At 43.8% G+C, this 21,375-nt stretch overlaps 1 protein-coding gene across 1 annotated transcript in view; it reads right to left on the bottom strand.

Moving 5' to 3' along the window:
• The window catches only part of UAP1L1 (UDP-N-acetylglucosamine pyrophosphorylase 1 like 1), a 166,204-nt gene extending 145,850 nt beyond the window's left edge, over positions 1 to 20,354 (bottom strand). The window contains exon 1 of the mRNA XM_085611235.1: positions 19,848 to 20,354. Coding sequence (XP_085467361.1) covers positions 19,848 to 20,133 — 286 coding nt within the window. The 5' untranslated portion in view covers positions 20,134 to 20,354. The remainder of the gene's footprint in view (positions 1 to 19,847) is intronic.
• Between the last annotated feature and the right edge of the window lie 1,021 nt (positions 20,355 to 21,375).

The following is a 21,375-nucleotide window of genomic DNA, read 5'->3' as shown; positions in this document are numbered from 1 at the left end:
ACTATAAACAAACTGCGACGCTATCCGTCGGAAAAGGATGCAAACCCCAAACACTACAAAATTAGAAATTTGGGCAAAATGATAAAAGCCAGTAAATGTAGTCAAGAATGAAAAAGTTGCATTATGAGCATGCCTTAAATTTTACATTGCGATATGACCACCTGACTGTCAAACATGAAGAAGAAAAGTTATTGAGAAGACAAATCGACATTGCTAACGAAATGAAAGGAAAGCAATGATATTTACCAAAAACAAGGGTTAAAACAGCAACGCAGTCCGAAGCTTTTGACCATTACCCAATCAATCGCTGCTTACACAAAAGAATTGCAGAATCACTTAAGCGGGCTACATGTGAAGGGGACCTTATTTAAAGCAGGCAAACCGTTATTAGCAGTGTACTGTACTTCGGCGCAATTATAAACAAAACAGAGAACCAAGTTTAAGATTTCATATTTCTATTCTATTCTGGATTATAACAGGTTCGTATATTTGTTATCTTCGCGAGTCAAAATGGCGACTTCTAACTTTGGAGGGCAACAGTAGCCTGATACCTGCCCAAAAGTGCCACTTGGGTTACAGCGAGGACTTTAAGAGACGAGGAGGAAAGAAAAAAAAAAATAGGAGGTAGAATGCTAAATATAAAACAAAAGCGTGAAATGGCAGGTGGAAGCTAGAGTGGTACAGAATACATTCGAATGTTCCCAATTTGGAAGGGTGGATGTTATCACACCAAGTACCAAATGGGGAGGCCCAGGTGGGGACCAAGGCAGATAGGTTGAAGTAGAGTGATGGGCTCTGCCATTCGAGAAATGAGGAGCAAGACCCTTTATCAAGGTGGATTACATTTGGCTAGTCAAACTATATCCTCGTGGGGCTGCAGTGCTGCTCTTTTTTAAGCAAGGATGTGGAATTCCTAAAGCCCAACGCCCAGGACATATTGTTCGGGGTCAAGGGCAACACGTTTTCATGTGTATTTTGTCCTTGGGACAAATAGGCCCAACCTGCAGCACAAACCCTTTGGCTGCCAGTTTGCAGTACCACATTATGGATCAGGGAAGGGCACCGTCTGCAGTTAAGGTAATATTTTTGTCCATATGTTAATGCTGTTCGAACTTGTATTTGTGGTTCATTAATTGAAAGCCTTTATTATTAGGGTGAACGCTCCAAGTAAATGTTGTAAGCTCTGACTGCACTACTGACAGTGGTTCCAGTATAAAAATGTGTACACGTTTTCAAAGTTTAGCAATATGAGGCTATGTATAATGCTCCCAGAATGCTCCCTGATTTGATGCAAATATTCCCAGAAGCTTGAAAGCAAGATTGAGGATTCTTTGCTTTCAAAATAAAATGTTGATAAAAAAAAAAAATGAAAGCAGGAAAAAAAACATTTTGCTGAACTATTGTTAAATGTCAGGTACGATTTCTTTGCAGCATCATGCGTTGATGCATACTAGTATTCCCCAAAAATATTCCTAATAGAAAAAAAATCAGTGTAACCAGTTTCAATAAGATTATGGGAAATAAAAAAGCATTGGCAAAGCCAGTAGGTCTGAAATTGGTGGTCAGCTTTTTAGTTTCGTCAATGTGTGACTTTAAGCATGGTTTTTGTAAAACTTTATTGGTGTGGGAGCTGCCAGGCCCTCACCATTATAACAAACATTGGCATAAGCAAAAATAATTTTTGGTCTCAAAGAGCACACTGCCACAGTAGTGACTGGCACTGAACAAAACTACTTTGAGTGCCGATATGCTCCTTGTGAAAAAGCAGACAGCGGTCACTAACAGTGAAGACAGCCGAAAGAGAGAGCAAGAGAGAAACATCATTTTAATAAACGCAAAAGGTCATGGTCAACGCCAGAACAAATTAGGGGCCCAATTATTAAAGAAAATTTCAAAAGGTGCACCCTTGGTATATGTCCTTGCATTAAGTGCAGCTATACGGCTTTTGTGAATTCCCAAGATTTTACAGAAGTAGAACAAGAAATAGTACGCCTAGAAAATATTTGTGAACTGCATTTCAGCATGAGCAAATATGCATGTGTAGATTTGCTCAGGCTAAAATCGGAGCATTTGCAAGTTCACTTTCCCTCCAACCACTTTTTTCCCCAACTGTAGAAGAAGGTTTACGTCTGCCATTGTCAGGAGTAAGTTTCCAACATTTCTCTGTATGGGAAAATATTAGAGAAGGGTTGCAGAAAACGCTTAAACCATGCATTTTAGTAGGTTTGCACAGACTCAAATGGGCATTTTAACCCTGGAACTATTGCTTACCACTACCTTTAGCCCCAGTCTGGGATTGCAAGTATTCAAGCACTGCTATGGTATGAGCCCTGACATAATCAAAGAGACTATATCAGAGTTCTTATATAATGATATTGCTGCTATAATCTGTCGCCGCACTACATGGCACCAAAAGGGACAAGTGGATTTTGTTACGGGACAAGTAGATTTATGAAGCACCATGGACAAGTAGATATTTTATTAAATTCCACACCCCTGTTAAATTCAGAAACTTTGAAAACTTTGGTTCAAATACTTATAACAAGTAAGTATCGGAGAAAGCAGGACAAAAATGCATGTTTTGTTGGGTATACAATTGTTAATTTTCAGCTATTTTTTTCAATCACAGAAGTGAAATGTACTTTACCAAGGACTGTGGTTCCTAGAACGCTGTAGGTATGAAGCCATGCACATTATCCCCACTCCTTTTACTAGATTCCCTCGGGTCAGAAACTGCAAATATATTATACTCGAAATAAAACATGCCACAGTGTGATAAATGTGCTCTTTAATTTCAAATGTATCAAAACCATCAGTGTTTTACTATAAAGTTAAATACAAGGGAAGAAGACTGTACACAAGAGCTCACTGTCCCACTGCTCCCTGGAAGGAGGCAGGCCCAAAGAAAATGTACAAGACTACCAAACAACCTCTATGAAAGAAAGGAAAACCTTGGGACAGACGGCTTTATGTTCCTCTTAAAGTAAAAAAAAAAATTGCTGGTGTCCCATTGCAAGGACTATTCACTCCTACCATTCTTTATGCCAGATTCCATCCTCCTTTCATCTAAAATTCACTAAGAACTCTCCAAGACCAGCAGTCCCTCAATCGGCCAATGGAGTCATAAAATGGGGGTGTTGATGGGTAAATGGTTGCCTATGTGGTACTTTTAAAACCCTCTCATTTCATAAGTGCTCACTCTATATGACTCTCGTACAGATCCGAGTCCCACCTCCCAACATCATGCTACATTCCACAACCCACTCAAAGCACCTACCCACCACACTTCACTACTAGTGGATCCTCGCAACAAACCGTGCAAGACACTCGGCCAAAGCAATTCTCCCGAACTCCAGTACGAAATGTATGCAAAAAGCCTTCTATGCTCTTCAACATAGTGGAATTAAAACAATCAATAACTCCACCCCTGCCTCAAAGGCAACACAATAGACTTCATCCTGTCAGCATCCCTAATATCCATTGGCAGACACTTATAGGCGTAGAATGGACCAACCACTTCGCCATCCCCTTAACCGTTACATATACTATAACTCCGCATCAAAGACAATCAAAAAGAGGAAAAATAACCTTTCTGCTCCATCAAGGTCATCCATCTGGAAAGGAAATCCAGAATAACTAAACAACCTGCCAGAGAACTTTTAGCACGCCAGACATCAATACTCTCCTCAACATCTATAACACTACTATGAAAAATTATGTTGAATGCTATGCTAAACCGAACACTCGAACCACCAAGCCAAGGACTAGGCACCCTAGTACACTCAAATGTTGAACAGAATAATAAACCATACGAAAACAGGAAAAGAAAGTGAGAAGGTCAAGTGACCTGTATGACCTCACTCATTTCAAAACACTCTACTCTAATTGCCGATCTTTCATCATTTGAGTGAAGCCGCAACATAAACAAATCCATCTTCAAGGCTGTCAAACAGCACAATCCTTCTCCAAGAACCCACAGTTCCTTCTTCAGTCAACAAATGTTACTTACCGGCATCAACAATTCTTCACTAAGAACATCAATCAGTCAGTCAGTACTTGTAAAACATGGCTAATCACACACGAGGGTATCCAGGCGCTGGGTTGCTGGACTTAGTGGAACAGCCAGGTCTTGAGTCTCTTCCTGAAGTCTGACAGCGAGGGTGATGTTCAAGGGTGGAGGGGAGGGCATTCCAGGACTTGGTAGCGAGGTGGGGGGGGGGGGGGGGGGGGAAGAGGGAGGAGCAGCCTCCGCTGTGGCTTATGCATGGAGTCTGTACATGGGAGGCACAGCAAAGGTTTCTGGGAGGTTGGTGGAACATCAGATGGTAGTTCATGTATGCTTGTAGTGGGTCGTGGGAGCCTTTGGAGGCATATGTCAGTAGCCTGAACTTCGCATCTTTCCTGTACGGGGAGCTAGCGGAGGATCCTCGGGTGTTGGGTGATGTGGGTGCGTTTTGGGCAGGTTGGCTGCTTATGAATTTGGCGGCGATTCCTACGTACAGTGCTTTGCCATAGTCCACCTGGGTGATGATCAAGGCCTAAGTGACTGTCTTTCTTGTGCTGATGGTGAGCCATTTGAAGATTCTTTGGAACATGCGGTGAGTGTGGAAGCAGGCAGAGGAGACTGCGTTAATCTGACATTTCATACTGGAGTTCGATGTCCAGAATGATGCTTAGGTAGCGGATGTTGAATTTTGGTGTGGGAGAAGGTAGAGTTTGGCAGACCACCAGGTGTCATTCCCGAGGGAAGCGTGGTTGCCAAAGATCACCACTTTGGTCTTGTTGGTGTTAAGTTTCAGACAGTTGTTCTTCATTCAGTCTGCGATGTTCTTCATGCAGTTGTGGAAGTTGGTTTTAGTGCGGTCTGCTGAGAGCGAGAGGGTGAGCTGGGTATCAGCATAGGATATGATGTTGAGATTGTGGACTCGGACGAGGTCTACTAGAGATATCATGTAGGTGTTGAAGAGGGTGGGATCCGCAGATGGTGCTCGTGGGTTCTGAGGTGAAGGCAGTAAGGCAGATTCTCTGCGTTCATCCAATGAGGAATGATGCAGTCCATCTGACTGAGTCTCCCTTGATCCTGATCTGGTGTAATCTCTTGTTGACTGTGTGATGGGATACGGTGTTGAAGGCTACAGAGAAGTTGAGGAGAATCAGAGCTGCCAATTCTCCCCCGTCGAGTAGGGTGCAGATATCGGACGCGGCGGTATCAGTACTTTGGTTGGAGCAGAAACCAGATTGGGAGGAATCTAACAAGTTTTTCTCTGCATGTGTTTGGTGAGGTACCAGTTGATGGCCTTTTCTAGGACTTTGACAGGGTAAGGGAGCAGCGAGATGGGGATGTAGTTCTGGAGTTCCATCGGGTCAGCGGAGGATTTCTTGAGGAGGGGTCTGATTTCTGCAAGTTTCCATGCTTCGGGAAGGTTGCTGTGATGATGGATGCCTTAAGAATGATGGTGAGTTGAAAGCTGATCTTGTTGCTTCCTAGGTTAAAGAGGCTGTAGGGGCAGGGGTCCCTGGGTGCTCCCGAGTGGATGGAGATAATGATGGCTGTGGTGTCCGGTATGGTGAGCTGTTGCCATGTGGTGAGATGCTGGTCGGAAAGGCTGCCATTGGAGTGAGGAGGCTGGTGAGTTGGGGCTTGCGGTTCCTGAAAATGATGGAAATCTTGCTATGGAAGTGGGCTGCTAGTTCGTTGCAGAGTTCCTGTGAGGGCGGAACTCGGTGCTCGGTGGCTATGGGGCAGGAAAAATCTCCGACAATAGTGAAGAGTTCCGTGGAATGGTTGGCGCTTGCCTCAATGCGGACTGCAAGGGCATCCTTTTTCATGTCTGAGTCATTGGTGGTATTTGTGGAGGGTGGATTTGAAGGTGGCTCTGTATTTAATGTCTCTGCTGTAGCGTCACCTTCCCTCCCGTTGTTTGCACTGTGTTTCATTGCACCAAGTTCTGGTGTGTACCAGCTAGCTTGTTTGGTGGATCTGCGGGTTTTGGCTGGTTCGATGGGGGCTACTCGGTCAGCAGCATTGTGGTTCTAGGTGTTGAAATGCTCAACTGTTTGTTCTGGGTTGGTTGCTGCGATGGGCTGAGTGGAGACGAGGGAGTCAATCCATTGGGTCAGTGTCACTTTGCTCCAGCTGTAGCAGATGTTGGTGGCGGTGCACGTGAGCGTGCGATTGTGAAGTGGACGATGGTGTGGTTGGTCCAGGTGAGCTCTGTGGTATGGCTGTATTTAACTCTGTTGCTAGATGTGAAGATAAGGTCATGAATGTGTCCTGCACTGTGTGTGGCGTCTGTAACCAGTTTGGTAAGGCCAATGTCGTCCATTCATTCCAGGAGGCTGGCGAGTTGGTGTCTGTGGGGTCGTCCAGGTGGAAATTGGGGTCTCAGAGGAAGATGTAGTGCTCGGACTCGATGGTAAGTGGGGCGATAAAGTCTGTGATGACATCGTACATGCCGGTAAATGGCCCTGGGGGTCTGTAGGAGAGGGTGCCTTTGATAGTTGTTTTGTTGTCAGTGGAGTTGGCAACGGAGATATTCCATGATCGGTGTGGTGTCGTCTTTGGTGGTAGTGCGGTAGATAGTTTCTTTGTGGATGATGGCAATGCCTCCTCAGAGTTTGTTGGTGCAGTCCTGTTGTGTCATTTTGTAGCCGTTGGGCTTGCGAAGGCGACATCAGGGCAGAGGAGGGATTGAACGAGGTTTCTGTGATGAAGGTAACATCCAGGGTGAGGATGGATATAATAGACTTCGGTGGCATGTTTGCAGAGAGATCTGGAGGCTGCGGAGTGTCTCAGGGGTGGTCGCGGTCGGCGGAGTTGCGCATGTTTCTCTGAAGACTGGAGGTCCAACGTTGCAGGTGTAGAGACAGCAGTGGCATGTGAACAGACCTGCTGTGAAACGAGGGCCTAGAGGTCTGTTGTGGAGTACCTGTGCGTGCCCGGAGGGCCAGGGTTCCTAGTGTTGGGAGTGGTCCAGGCGCAAACGGGCTTGCCTTTGGAATGCCGGTGGCGCGGCCGCACTGCGGCCACCATTGAGTAGGTCCTGGGAGGGACGCTTGGAGCGGGTGGCGGGAAAGAGGGGACGATGAGACAAATCATAGCTAACATAATTACCATTCCAGGAGCCCCCCCTCGATCCACCAATCCCCTCCCCATCAACTCACCACCAAATGGGTGAGCCTGCGTCCGTCTATCTAGGTGTGCATGTTAACTGTCTCCTATCTTGCTGATTCCTACCAGAACTTTTCCTTTCAGAACCCTTGTACTTTACTTACTAAGGTTTAATATGATGTAACTTATTTTAAATCAATAGACAAGAGGCATGAACATAAGAAACTGGTCCCTAGGAATGGGAAGACATCATAACCATTTCAGGCTACTAGCAACTGAAATTGACCCATTTACATGTGAGAATTTAAGATTGCCTCCACCTCAAACTCAGGCCACCATTTTACCAGAACAGGTGGCCAAAAAATACTTTTGCTGGCTTCCCACGAGATGTGAAAAACTTCCTAACTCTTCTATCCACAGTAGAGAGTCAAATGCACAGCCCTTGTCCTCACCCACAAACTGGGTGATGGGCTTAGGATGGAACCTGGAAATTAGTAAATGATTACTCAAGAGCCGTGGCTGGTAAATATGAGCTGATCTGTAGTGGGGGTGAACACATTCTTTTTATGAGGCTTTAGATAACACCAAATGCAAAATAATCTGTACTTGCGCCCAGACTATAGTTTGAAGTGAGTTGGGATAGAAAGCAACTTAAATTCAGGAAAACTAGCTGGCAAAGAAAACCAAAAGGAGACTATCTTAACAAGGAATAAAGGGAGTTGTAATAAAAGAAATTCCACCAGAGGAAGTTAATTGTACCCACCATTCTTGGTGATTCATAAGAAGCAGTAGAAGTACTGTTCAATGGCAAGAATGAGTCTTTCACTCTGTCCTGATGATAGGTGGTGGAATGATGATTAATAGTTTCCATTTGTAAAAGTTCTTTCCACTGTTTGAGATGAAAGTACTGGGTAAACCGGGAGATATTTTAAAGCAATGTGGATGTCAACTGATTAGCTGCACATAACTTCACTCCAGTATCAAAATGTTTTAATTTAGTAAATATTCTAGTCTAGTATAATCTACCACAACGAATACCACTGCACTGTACTCTGATGGTGGAATTTCAACAATTAAGTCCACCCATATGACATTCAGAGGTCTAGACTGTGTAGGAAGAGGCTGCAATGGACCGGTTCGATGTTGATGATCTGCCTTGGCCTGTATGCAACATGGGACTTTTTCACATACACCCAACTGTAACCCAGGCCACCAGACATACTAGTTCAATAGTATGAGTTTGTCTTTACCAGGGTGCCTGATACAGGAGCTTTATGACAATATCTCTGAATTTCTTGTTGAAAAGAGGAACATGAGACAAACAGTCTCTAATCAAAAAAATAATCTTTTTGTATTGAGAAACCAAAAAGATGGATTTATGTTACTTCAAATTATCTTAACCTTCTGCAAATTCATCCCTTTTGGGACTTGAGACTAACATGTTTGAAGCAGAATCGAAAGGATCCTTTAAATGATGATTTTCTGGTCTACATGAGATGGTATAAAAGTAGCATGTAAACAGTAGCATGTGCATAGGCACATTTCATGGACCTCAGGAACACTACATTTGTATGATCAATACAGGCAGTTATGGAATGTCTCCAGTGTACATGTCCTATTTTGATAGCCAGGATCTCAAGTTGTTATTTTCATATTGGGTCATGGTTTGTGAAAAATATGCTACTTAAGTACTGCTTAAGTAACTGGATTGCATTGAGCTAAAATGGTTAGATGAAAAGTGGAAAGATCTGTTTCTACAATACTGTCTTTAATGTTCCAAATTCTCTAAGTCTTCTCATACCTGAAAGGTACTCCATTTTTGGTTAATTCTGTGACAAGGCTACAACTTCTGAAAATTCCTCAATAAATACCTAGTAAAAAATAGCAAACCCTAAGAAGATTTGGATTTCCTTTACTGTGGAAGGTGTTCGACAATTGCAAATGGCTTTCATTTTCTTTTCACCCATTCTTATTCCTTCAACTGAGATGACAATAAAAAAAGGAAAGGGATGAGACTTCAAACAAGCATTTTTCAGCCTTTTTCATTAATTCATTTTTCATAAACAAGACCGAACTTCCAAAAAAGTTTCTTCAATATTCTTAAGAAAAACCAAAGATACCAACGAGTAATCTAGATAGGTAAAGATCTAACTGTACAAGATATCTCTGAAGACCTCATTAATAAAATGTTGAAATGGGCAGTTCCAGTGAATAGGCGAGAAGATATCAGGAAATACTTGTAATGCACACGGAGAGTGTTGAATGCTTTTTCATTTGTCTTCTACCTAGATTCTGACTTCGTTATATGATTTTCTTAAAAACTAACTTAATAAAAATACAGGAATCCTTGAATTGATCCAGAAGCACAAAAAAAAAAAAAAGACAATTAGAAGAAAGGGAGAAATTGTTTTTGAAAAAATGAATAGTGTTATCCCCTCTATAGTCAATACAAGGTCTGAAAGTAACACCCGGGAGATGAAAAACTTAGGGCCCTGCTGGAAAACTAGAATGTCCTACACACTTTTGCAAATTTGCTTTCAAATATTCCTTTAAGTCGCAACTCTTCTTTTACTGTAGGAGTGTAAGTTCTCCCCTGCACAACCTCTACCAAGAGTACAAGAGTATCAAGAAGCAGCACAAGTACTGTTCAATGGCAAGAAAGAGTGGTTCACTCGTGCTTTCCGTCTAGGGATAAGTGGTGGCCTGATGATTAATAGTTTTCTACCGTAAAAGTTATTTCCGTGAAATAAAAAGATTTTCAAGAGAAAGATGGATGTTAACCAATTCGTAATATCTTTTTTTTTCTTTGACATTAACAATACACTTTTATTTTCTCCTTTTATCAACAAAAAATAGACATGTTCACAGGATTAATCACAGCGATTCTTTTTCAATACAGTGTGGTACACTTATTGTTTCCATAGTTTACTCATAATACCTTGTTGGTCTCCATTCGTTTATATTTGTCACCTTTGTTTAAAGTTCCGTTTGTATGATCACTTTTTTTTGTGTTTTTTTTTTCTTCAGAAAAGCAGTCGTCATTTCCATTAATCAAAATATATAAATGTCCAAATACAATATAATTTTATCTTAAAACTATACATGGTACAGATATTACTCCAACCCTATAATACTTGCCAACATTTTTTTGCCCTACCTTTATCTTCAAAAAGGGGAGACAGACAAAAGAAGAATTAGAAAAAAGGGGAAGGAAAATATTTAAAGAAAAAGAGAACATTTAAAGAAAGAAAAAAAATAAAGGAGACAATTTCATAAAAGAAAACACCACATTAGTTTGATATTCCTATTTCACCTATTGCTCCATCAAGGGCCCCCATACTTGACGACCCCTTTTCTTCGCTCTCAGGCCTTTACATTTATACAATGCCATCTCCAAATTGAACACATGAAAGAGTCTAGCATACCACGCCTGATATGTCGGAGGGTCCACATCCTTCCATTTTGAATCATTATACAACATATTACTGTTACCGCGAAATAAAAAAATACTTGGGTCAGTTCCAGATGTAGGGTCTCATCAGAGCCAAGTAACATCATAGTTGGAGTTAGAGGGACCGCCCGTCCTGTATTTTGATGCAAGAAAGTTTCAATCCCCTGTTTCAATGTATTCAATTTACTACAATCGGAAAACATGTGGACCATATCTGCAGTGCCCTGTCCACATCTTGGGCAATTATCGTTATCCCTTTTCCCCCCTCAAGCGAACAATTTTGCCGGCGCAAAATATAGTCTAAATACGGTTTTAAAATGTTGGGCTTTGAGATTAGCAGATAAAAATACAGTTTTAGACAGCTTTGAAGATCTACACAGAACAACATCCTGATTCTGTAGCTTGTCTGCCCAAACACCTTCAGACCTGGCTATGTCATCTGGGTTAGCACTCATCAGCATTAAGTATAAATCATTGATACGGGGCTGCCTGTACACTAGACATTCTAACAACGGGATTCGTGCCAGACTGGTAAGCTGCGATACAACCGGTTTAATTGTCTCCCTGATTTGTACATGCTTAAAGAATGTCTTGGGGTCTACCCCATGTCGTTCCTGGAGTTCTCCAAATGACATGGCTCCATTCAGATTGATAATATCTCCTAGATTATTAATTCCAGCCTGTTCCCAGATTCTACTTATTTTGTCGTAGAGTGGGGCTGGGAAAATTGATGATCGCCATAATAATAAATATCTATGGACCTTTGGGATTTTTATGATGTTAACGGCCGTACGCCAAACGTTCCAGACTGCTCTTAGGGGTTTAAAGAGTGTTTGGTTTTTTTTTATAGTAGTTGCCCTCCAACTGCCTCGGTACTATCCCTGGTGCTGCATCACCTATGGCTAGCTCATAAATGGAAGGGGGAGGTTCCCTATCCTGACCTTCCAACGAGGTTTCTGCCCATATTTTAGGTTTCAATAATATGGTCATTTGCTGTAGCGTTATAGCCCAATAGTAACATAAAAGGTTAGGAACGGCCAGCCCCCCTCGATCTTGTGGTAACGTCATTAATTTCAATGATCTCCTAATCTTTTTAAAACCCACAAATTGTGAAAAAATCCAGTATATTTAAAAAAATATATATATTTGATGGTTCCAGCGGGATACATCAAAATAGATTTTAAAAAATGTAGGGAACATTGTCATCTTGAGGACATTGGCTCTTCTTATGATGGACAGATGCAGATTATCCATTCTTTTTAAATCTTCACTTATCTTCTTTGTGAGAGGGGCCGAATTAATATCCCATATAGTCCCAACATCCGCAGCTCTGTTTATCCCCAAGTATGTGGCTACCTCCGTCCTCCGTGGAGCCTGGCATAGTGTGGTTTTAGAACAGACAATCTTTGTTTTATCGGTATTTAAACCACTGCCTACCGAATGCCAAGGCCAAGGCTTCAATCCTTCCTATTAATCCGAGTGGGTTAGGGATAACGACTGCTATATCGTAAGCATAAGCTAACACTTTGGTATTATATCCCCTGATCACTACCGGTTTGATTGCCTGATCGTTTAACATTAATCTAATTAAGGGGTCTATGTAAAGAGCAAAAAGGATAGGGGAAAAGAGGCAGCCCTGCCTTGTACCACAAACAATCTTAACCCTTTCTGACTCCCTTCCCATCAGCTGTATTTTTGCATAAGATTGTACATACATTGCCCTTAGGGCGGTTAATATACGTGGACCAAAACCATTGGTTCTTAAGTAATTCCACAGGTATGCCCATTCAACCTGGTCAAAGGCTTTTTGTGCGTCCAAAATTATCAGGGATATCTGTTCTCCAGAAGCTTCCGCTATATCAAATAATTGATATTACCCGTCGGACATGATCCGTTGTCCCTCTACCAGGAATGAAGCCATGTTGCCATGGGCTCACCAGGGAGGGGATTATTTTTGCTAGTCTAATCGCAATAATGTTGGAATAGAATTTCTCATCAGCATTTATCAAAGAAATGGGTATATATGAAGCTGGATCCTCTGCAGCCTTTCCCTTCTTCAGGAAGAAAACTATGTTAGTCTCCTGCCACGATTGAGGCGGAATCCCCTTCGGCTGTACAGCCAGTAATAGGTCTAATAAAAGGGGGGGCTAGCTCTATCTGTAAAGCTTTGTAGACCTCCATCGGAATCCCATCAGGGCCGGGCGCCTTACCCGAGGCCATTGCCTGAAGTGCCTCAATAACCTAATTAATTGAGATATCTTCCTCTAGTTCCTGTATAATAGTGGGCGTTACATCAGTTCCCGTACCTACTGTCATTGGTGCTCTGTCTCTGGAGCTATACAAATCTTCACAGAATTCTGCGAATATTTTTGTATATATCTTGGGGCTCAGTAGCCATTTTACTATCCTTCCTCTTTAGCCTTAAAATATTGTTTGCTGCTGCCCTTTGTTTTAAACGGAGCGCCAAATGTTTCCCTGTTGTCTCTCCATATTCATAATTATCCCTGACACGGGTTTGGAACGTTTCCGCCACTGTTTTATTATAAAATGTGTTAATTTTAGCCTTAGTTCTTATAACTAAGTTCTAACTGAGTTTGTTGCTCCTCCTGCTTTTGAGCTATAGCAGCCATATGATCTTCCTCATATTTAGACTGCTCCTCCGTAAGTTGATGTATTTCCTCTCTCCGTCTCTTCCTATAAAACCCCACATAGCTGATTATCTCTCCCCTGAGCCCTGCTTTAAACGCATCCCAGACATTTTCTCTCAAGCTACTAAACCTATTCATATCGTAGAACTGTCGGGTCCACCCCCTGATATGTTCTATAAATCCTTCGGTGGCCAAAAATTTCCTATCAAAGGTCCATTTTGTAAATGAGCTTTCATAACCCTGAGCCTCAATTTCCAGCATTAGAGGGTTATGATCCGACAGGACCTTAGGTAATTTCCTGATGTTGGCCCCCTCTATAAGAGAGGCGGAGGCATAAAAGTAGTCAAGCCTGACGTACTTCCTATGTGGACACGAGAAATAGGTGTACCCTGGGTCCCCTGATTTTTTTTATAGGACCGCATATCCAGTAGCCCGTGACTGTCCACTAGAGCCTCTAATGCTCTAAAAATGTGTGGCTTCCTCCCCCGATACCCTCCCCTCACGGGGCCATTTGCATCTAAATGGATATTAAAATCATCAGATAATAAGGGGGGACAGCCAAGAGACCAATTTGAGTTCTAATTCTAACATCAAGTCTGAATCATTTAAGTTCGACCCGTAGATCGTACATAATGTTAATCCACTTGGTATTGAGGCGATCGCGCACCTACCCACTTATCGGATAATGTTCGCTTAATGGGTGGCATCCGATTAGAGACATGGATTGCAACTCCTCCAGTCGTGGTAGACTGGGATGAGCAGATTACCTGAATATACCCCGGGATGATGTTGAGCCCTCTCTTTTGCCAAGGGATATGGGTTTCTTGCTGGCATATGATCAGTGCCCAGTGATCGTAGCACCTCACCTGTCCTGCCTCTCTTACTCCTATCATTCAACACCCCAATATTTACCGAGCAAAGTCAATCTACCCATCCCTATAGTTTCCTTGGTACCTGGATTGCCCCTTGATCCAATCCTTCAAATTAGCTCCGGCCTGCCTCTTTGAATTCCACCAATGATCTGCTTTTCTGAATTATTTGCACCCCTCCTCACTCTACCCCCTACCCTCACCCCACCCTCACCCCCTCCCTGCTTAGTGAAGCAACAGACCTGTCTAGGTCTGTGGTTGATGAGCGGTGGTGCCCTCCCAATGGTGACATGAGTAATACATATATGCGACTTCCTAGAACCACCTGTACCTTAAATATCTCCTCACACTTTTATCTGTTATTGCCTACCCCACCATACTAAGAGCTGTGTGGAAAAGAGAGAAACAGCAAAACGTACGAAAAGAACAAGCAACTTATCTCTATATACTTGAAACCCTATTTAGTCAAGATTAATCCTGAACCAGTCGAGTAATCTCTGTGCCATAGTCAAAGTCGAAGGAAGAGAGTCATTTCCCCCCTGCGTTTAGAAACTCCTTCGCCTTGATCTCTGACGTGAAGAATCTAGTCTGATCATTCCAGATTACTTTGTCGGGCCGGATTTAGAAGAAAGGCCTGTGCACCTTTCTCCTGAAACACTGTAATGTGGCAAAAGTCTGGTCTAGTAAAAAGAACAAAAACCCATCCGCAGCGCGCTGTGCTTCTGGTCTTGCTTTTTCTAACACATTTTGTCTCAGCAGGAAATTTCCGAAGTAGACCAGGAGTGCCCGTGGTTTAGCATCTGGACGAGCTGGCTGACGTATAGTAAATGGAACACGATGTGTCCTTTTTGTATTTCCTGAGTCCAGATCCAGCCTTCCAATTCTGGGAAAGAGTTCTGCAATAGCTGAACCATGTATAATTGCGCATCCGACCCCTCCTTTCCCTCCGGGATGCCAAAGAATAGCAAATTATTTCTTCTCTGGCGATTTTCACTCTCTTCTAGCTTCCACTGGATGTCCATTAATTGTGCTTCATGGGCTTTTACTTGCCCCTTTGAGCCTGCTATCTCCATCTCCAGAGAAGCTGTTCTTGACTCTAAATCCGTCATCCGGTCGCTGATAGCATTGCAAGTTCTTGCGACTTTCCTTACCGCCCCTTGAAGTTTGCGAGTGGCATTCTGTGAGCGTTTGCTCTCCATACGAGCTTCTTCCCGGTGAGCTACTACACACTGCGGAATGCACTCCAATGTTGGGGGTGTTACAGATGACTCTTCACTGGGAGTTTTGTTGCTGTCCCCCACCAATTGATCTCCGAGGGAATAATCCCACCTCAGATACCTTTGCCTCTGCTTGTCAGTTCTGCCCACTCTGGAGTACATCTTCTGTGTAGTAATGATAGTATCCTTGCCACCAGTGCCAATGCCAGATACACTATCCTCCTCACTTGATTTTAAGTTGGACCTGGTATCTGACCCCAGTTCTGACCATGTGGCATCCGACAGTGAATAGAAATCGTTCGCCTCCGAGTCAATATCCCTTTCCCTACGATCATGTGGGGGTCTATGGATGCTTAATTGTCCCCCGGGATTTTGCTTTCCCCTAGGCTCTTGTATGGGAGGGTTCCGCTCAGCTGCCCCTGGTAAATCATTCAGGCCCTTATTGGATCCCTTTTTCCACAAATGTATCCCCTTCTTAATGAAGTTCACTTTTCTTAGTTGGTCAGCCGGTTGACTTATGTCCTCCTGACATGGCTCAAACTGAAGTATGCAAAGAGGGCACCTAATGTGCCCTTCAAAGCAGTCTGGTGGCCCTGGCAAGCGCCCCCACCCCAGTCCAATAAACTAAGTCCTGTCTGGGAGGTAGTCACACCTCCCTGTGACAGGAAACCTATCGTTCTACCTTTCCCTGCTCGAGCTTGGCTCAGCAGCAGGAGGCCAGAATTGTGTCTGATCGGCAGCAGCACTAGCTTGCTGTCAGACCATGATAGGCTATAACAGGGAGTACAGATGCTGCTCCCCCCCAGTACATGGGATCATACTTACAACACATGAATCGGTGTTGGGATATGCTTCCAACATGTTTGATACCAAACATGCCCGGGTTCGGTGCAGCCACTATATAGTTAGACAGCTCGTAATGACTGAGGTCCATTATATGTATTACAATGGCTGACCGCACTTACAAAGCCTGGAGACTCCATTCTGGAGTTTGTAGGGGTGTCCTGCTCATGAAGGGGCACCTTCATACTTATAACCAAGCACCCTGCCCTCAGGAATGAAGAGCCTGCCTTGGGGGTGACGTATAGCTTTAAGTGTAGTGACCTCAGATTTAAGGAAACTTATATCTGTTGTGAGTGGTGCTAGCACAAACTCACACGGGGTTCAATAGCAGGCCTGTGGTCACAGTTTGAGTGGACTCCCAAAGGTGGCACAACACATGTTGCAGCCCATGGAAGACCCCTGGTGTACCTATGCCCTGGGTACCTTAGTTCCATAGGCTGGAGACTTACATGGGTATACACCAGTAGCCAATTGTGGATGTACATAAGTACTTACCAGGGTCAATTTAGCGAGAACGCAGTGACTGGGATCCTGATTTTCAGGATCCCAGACTATGTTAACAAGCATTTGCAATGCAATAGGTCTCGCAGTTACGCAAGTTTAAGCCATTGGCATTGTAAATAACAATGCCTTTTATTTATGTTTTGAAAAAGAAAACAAAAATAAAAGGCATTGTTATTTGCAATGTCAATAGCTCAAACTCACGTCAATGCAAGACCTATTGCATTGCAAATGCTTCTTTTCTGTGTTGGTAAAACATTTTTCCCATGGAGAAAGCACTTCTACAGCATTGGTTACAATCAGTATATATAGGCGCTATAAGTGTTCAAATTGACAGACTGAGCGGCATGCTTAATCTAACTTTAGGAGACAAGGTTGTTGGCATCAAGTGTTATTTTCTCCAATGTGTCTGGCACTTCCACTATTATGAATGTTATGGAGCCAGGGAAGGGTTGTAATGTAGCCCGCACCCCCAATTTTGTGTTACTTCTGTCGAGGAGTCAACTCCCGGGCACTTTATTGGTTTAGGGCTCAGACAGGATGCAGGTCAGTGAATAAGATAAGGTTGGCGAACCAGAGCTAAAGCAATCATTAACAGAGCCTATTGTTCTGCCTTTGTTAAGCCTACGGTAAAGACTGTATGAGAAACAGATTCTAGGTCAGTATGGGAGCAACAGGACATTTGCTGATTTAGGAAGCGTCAAGAGTGTACATCCAGAATAACTGCATGAACAAAAATAGCACCTTTTAGGCAACACTACTACCCCCTCTCGGCAAAATGTTATCCTGTCCGGGCAGCGAAGCAGAACCAAAACCTCTCTCTATGCCCAAATCACAAAAACAGATACAAATAATTCACTTTAAAGACTATTAATACGGACACCGGTTTTTTTGTTGCCATCTCTCCATTGTGTTCTACTGCCAAACACTAAGCAAGATGTTTATGAGGGCGCACCTAGTTGTTAGGCCTCCGCCATCTTTATGCGGGTGATCTTATGTAACCCGAGGTTATCAGCCAACACCTCGAAGTAGGAGATCGATAGCATTATAACAGGTAGGCCCACATTTACAACATACATGCAACGGAGCGCTGCATTTAAAATTACAACATTTGGCAAGAAGCACCCACAGACAATGCTCGAAAGATTCCATGTGTGTTCTTCTTTCCAGTTCACTACTTTTAAAAAGTACCAAAGGCCACCAGTCAGTTTATTATAAAAACTACCATCCAACAACAATTAGACAACAAGATATACCGTACACGGAAATAACTGCAGTCCACACTAATACCATGATACTACTAACCTGTCTCGAATGTCTCTAAGAGACAGCTCAAACGCTGCCTAGGCAAAACCTAACCAGCGTGAGGAGAGGCTCCCGCAGCCCCTTCAATAGAGAGCTACAGCCGGCCACAAAAAAAACCAAAAAAAAAAAAAAAACACACGAAACTGAAAGCGATCGCTTTTGAAACCAAAGCCGCGAGTGGTGCGCGCGTGCGGACCATATGGTTTCAATTATCGCGCCCGTGTCTTAGCACGATAATTGAAACCATATGGCAGGAATGCGCGTAATAAGACACCAATAAGCCATGGGCGGAGCAATGCGCCCGCCTTTGGCCTACTGTGTGCTATTTTAAAAACGAAAACGCAGGCAAAGGCCAATAGCAGGCCACAAAAGTAAAAACACACGCACAAGCGTATATATTTCCAGGGTCTGTTTCAGAACTCCGGACAGAAGGACTCCCGCCTGCGCAAGCACTGCTGCGCAGTACGAGAGCCCTACAAATAGACTGATATCAAGGAAAAAGTGAGGGTAACCATGAAAGCAGTTCCTACTTTCCTACAGTGGCACAATACATGCTGCAGCCTTAAGGGATGCTCTCTGGTCACAAGGCCCTTGGTACCACGAGTACCTTTTACAAGGATTATATGTAGGCCAGAGGTGTGCCAATTGTGAAAAGAACATAGGTGCTGGGGCCTGGTTAGGAGAATCCCAGCACACTCAAAGTGCATCACAAAAAGTGGGGGGTTACTGCAACAGAAACCCACTTTCCTACACTGTTGCTCACAGTGCCCTATGCTATAATGGGCAGAAGAAACATGTAAATACCACAGTAACATACCAATAAATAAAGATGTCTGGCTGAAAGTCCATACAAATACATAGTGGTCTACCTGCACGGCCTCGACTAATGGCTTCTAGCGTGGAAAATTCCATAGACCGTCAAATTGCATTTCGAATGAGGCATTTCATAAGAGCAATGCAAACTGCTTCACCCCACGGGAAACTAAAATATGCCAAGCATAAAAAACACATTTTCCTTTAAAGGTTTCCACCCTGAAAGCTGTATCTCCATTTGTTTATGCTCCCAAATCCGTGTTATTATTCCGTGGCAGTTAAAAGGGTATTATTCCCTCCTATAAACTGCATTATTTCGGAGGAACACACAATTGTAAAGAACGCTGAAAGAATCACAGGACTTCTCTTAAAATAGGAACAGCGCATCCTGTACTGAGAGAGCTAGGGCCGCCTCCCCAGATTCACGGAGAGAGTGATAACGTAAAAAGCACGAACTGATGCCATGAGAGAGCAAAATGAAGAGGGACAGGGCCCTGCTCAAAATAAAGATAATGTATTCATCTAAAGTATTAGCGCCCACCCGATTGAATGCGCTATGCTTCCGGTGATAAAAAAACAGGAAATTCAGCACCTGAAAAGCTTGGTCAAAACTGATCTACACAGAATCAAGGTAATTTCTAAACACACTGAGACCTTGGTAATTGATGCCGGCAGGATCCCTCATAAGATAAACGCTCGCAGCTGACAAATGCAGTGTTCCTTATAAATGCATTGTTTCCAATCTCGGCAAATCAAACCTTTTCATTCAAGCTCATCCTTCTATCTTGCATGGGTGGGGCCACTGATTAAGAATATCCTCCGCTTATTGCACTGGTTAGAAATCGCTTTCAAGTGCCATACTAAGCGACATACGAAAACAAATTTAGTACTAGTACTTACACACGAGTCACTCACTACACACTCTGAGCGAGTCTCCAATGCGCCTCAAAAGGAGCATCAGCACACTCGTCTAAAGAGGTAAAGCACGGCACAAACTTGTAGTCTCTCTGACAGCACGTCATGTAGCATAACAGATATCACGTTTAGACAGCACGCACAGTACTCCTCTCTCGGAAGTACCGAACTAACCTTCCTGCTCCCAGTTCGCCAGAGACTCGAGGTCACTGCGGCGGACACTGCCCAGGAGTTCGGGAGGCAGAGGCTCCATTTTCCGCATCCCCTGGTCGCCTCCATCACCGCGGGCCCCCGCCTCCGCTGCACCCCGGCAGTGCTCTCGCAGCTCCCGCGGATCCAGCGCGGACAGCTCCGCCAGCAGCGCCGCACGACCCTCCGGACCAAGCTCCTGCCAGAAGCGGAGGAGATGCGGCTGTCCGGCCTCCTCTAGCCGGCGGCGGACCTGCTCCAGCGAGGCCATGGTCCGCAGCACGGAGTGGGAACGGTCACTGGAGAGGCAAAGGTAGATGAGAGGCGAGACCGTCTCTTAATGCGAGACCGCAGACAGTTACAGAGAGTTAAGACCGGCTGAGGAAAGTGGAAGCAGCAACAGGGCCTGGGCGTGGCCTCGCCTCGTCCGCGCAGCACGAAGCAGTCACGCGCCCCAGCACGCGTCACCGCCCCCTTTTCCTCTGCTGCAGCGAGTAGGGAAGTTAAGTGCCAGTTTTATTTATTTATTGATTTAATTAATGCATTTTTATAAAGCGCTGACGTTACCCAAAGGTGTCAGAGCGCTGTACAATAGAACCATGAGAGAAATGTTACAAAATAGTACGTTAACAAAAATAAACAGGAGACTAAAGGAGGTAGGGTAAAACCATAGAAGGCAAGAACAAAATATCAAACACAGCAAGCAAGGGTGAGGAATGTACAAGAAAATATTACAAATTTACAATGATGAACCAACTTCCTAGAGGGGTCTGAGAATGAAGGTATTAGTTCTGAAAGTGTCTTTGGAAGAGAAGAGATTTGAGGTCAGCTTTGAAGATCTGGATAGAGGTGGTGGCATGGAGCAATGTGGAAAGCGAGTTCCAGATTCTCACCGCATTACCTGAGAACGATTGAGCCAAGCGATCCTTCCCTTTTGAAGGAGGGGGGGCTCAAGCAGAAACTTTTCCACATTCCGAGAAGGTCTCGAGCCTCCAGACATTTTCAGTTTATTCGCCAGGTAATGAGGAGAGGAGGTGTGCAAGGCTTTGTGGGTGATGCAGGCCGTTTTGTAAATAGATCTTGCCTCGATGGGAAGCCATTGAAGAGAAGACAGGATAAGAGTGATGTGGTCACTTCATTTAGACCCTGAAATAAAGCGAGCTGCTGAATGGAGGACGGATTTGAGGGGTTAGAGGTGAGATTTGGGTAGGCCAGTCAGAAGAGAATTGCAGTAATCCAGTCTAGAGAGAACTAGCGATTGGACCAAGGTTTTTAGGTCTTTTTCCGGAAAGAACCGACGAATCCCCCACAGAAGGCGCAGCTGGTAACATGCGTTCTTGGCTATGGAGTTGATGTGGGAGACTAGGTTGAGTCTTTTTCAAGTATGACACCTAGGGATTTAGCGCTGTCGACAATGATGGGTTTATTATTGAGTAAATTCAGCTGATCCATCCACGATTGAACAGCGGGCGAAGAGAGAGAGGTAGATAGGAGGAGGAATTCAGTTTTGGAG

Source organism: Triturus cristatus, chromosome 1_2, assembly GCF_964204655.1.
Source record: "Triturus cristatus chromosome 1_2, aTriCri1.1, whole genome shotgun sequence".
Taxonomy (NCBI): Eukaryota; Metazoa; Chordata; class Amphibia; order Caudata; family Salamandridae; genus Triturus; species Triturus cristatus.
Note: the sequence above shows the minus strand (reverse complement) of the source record. Positions and strands in the feature narration are given on the sequence as shown.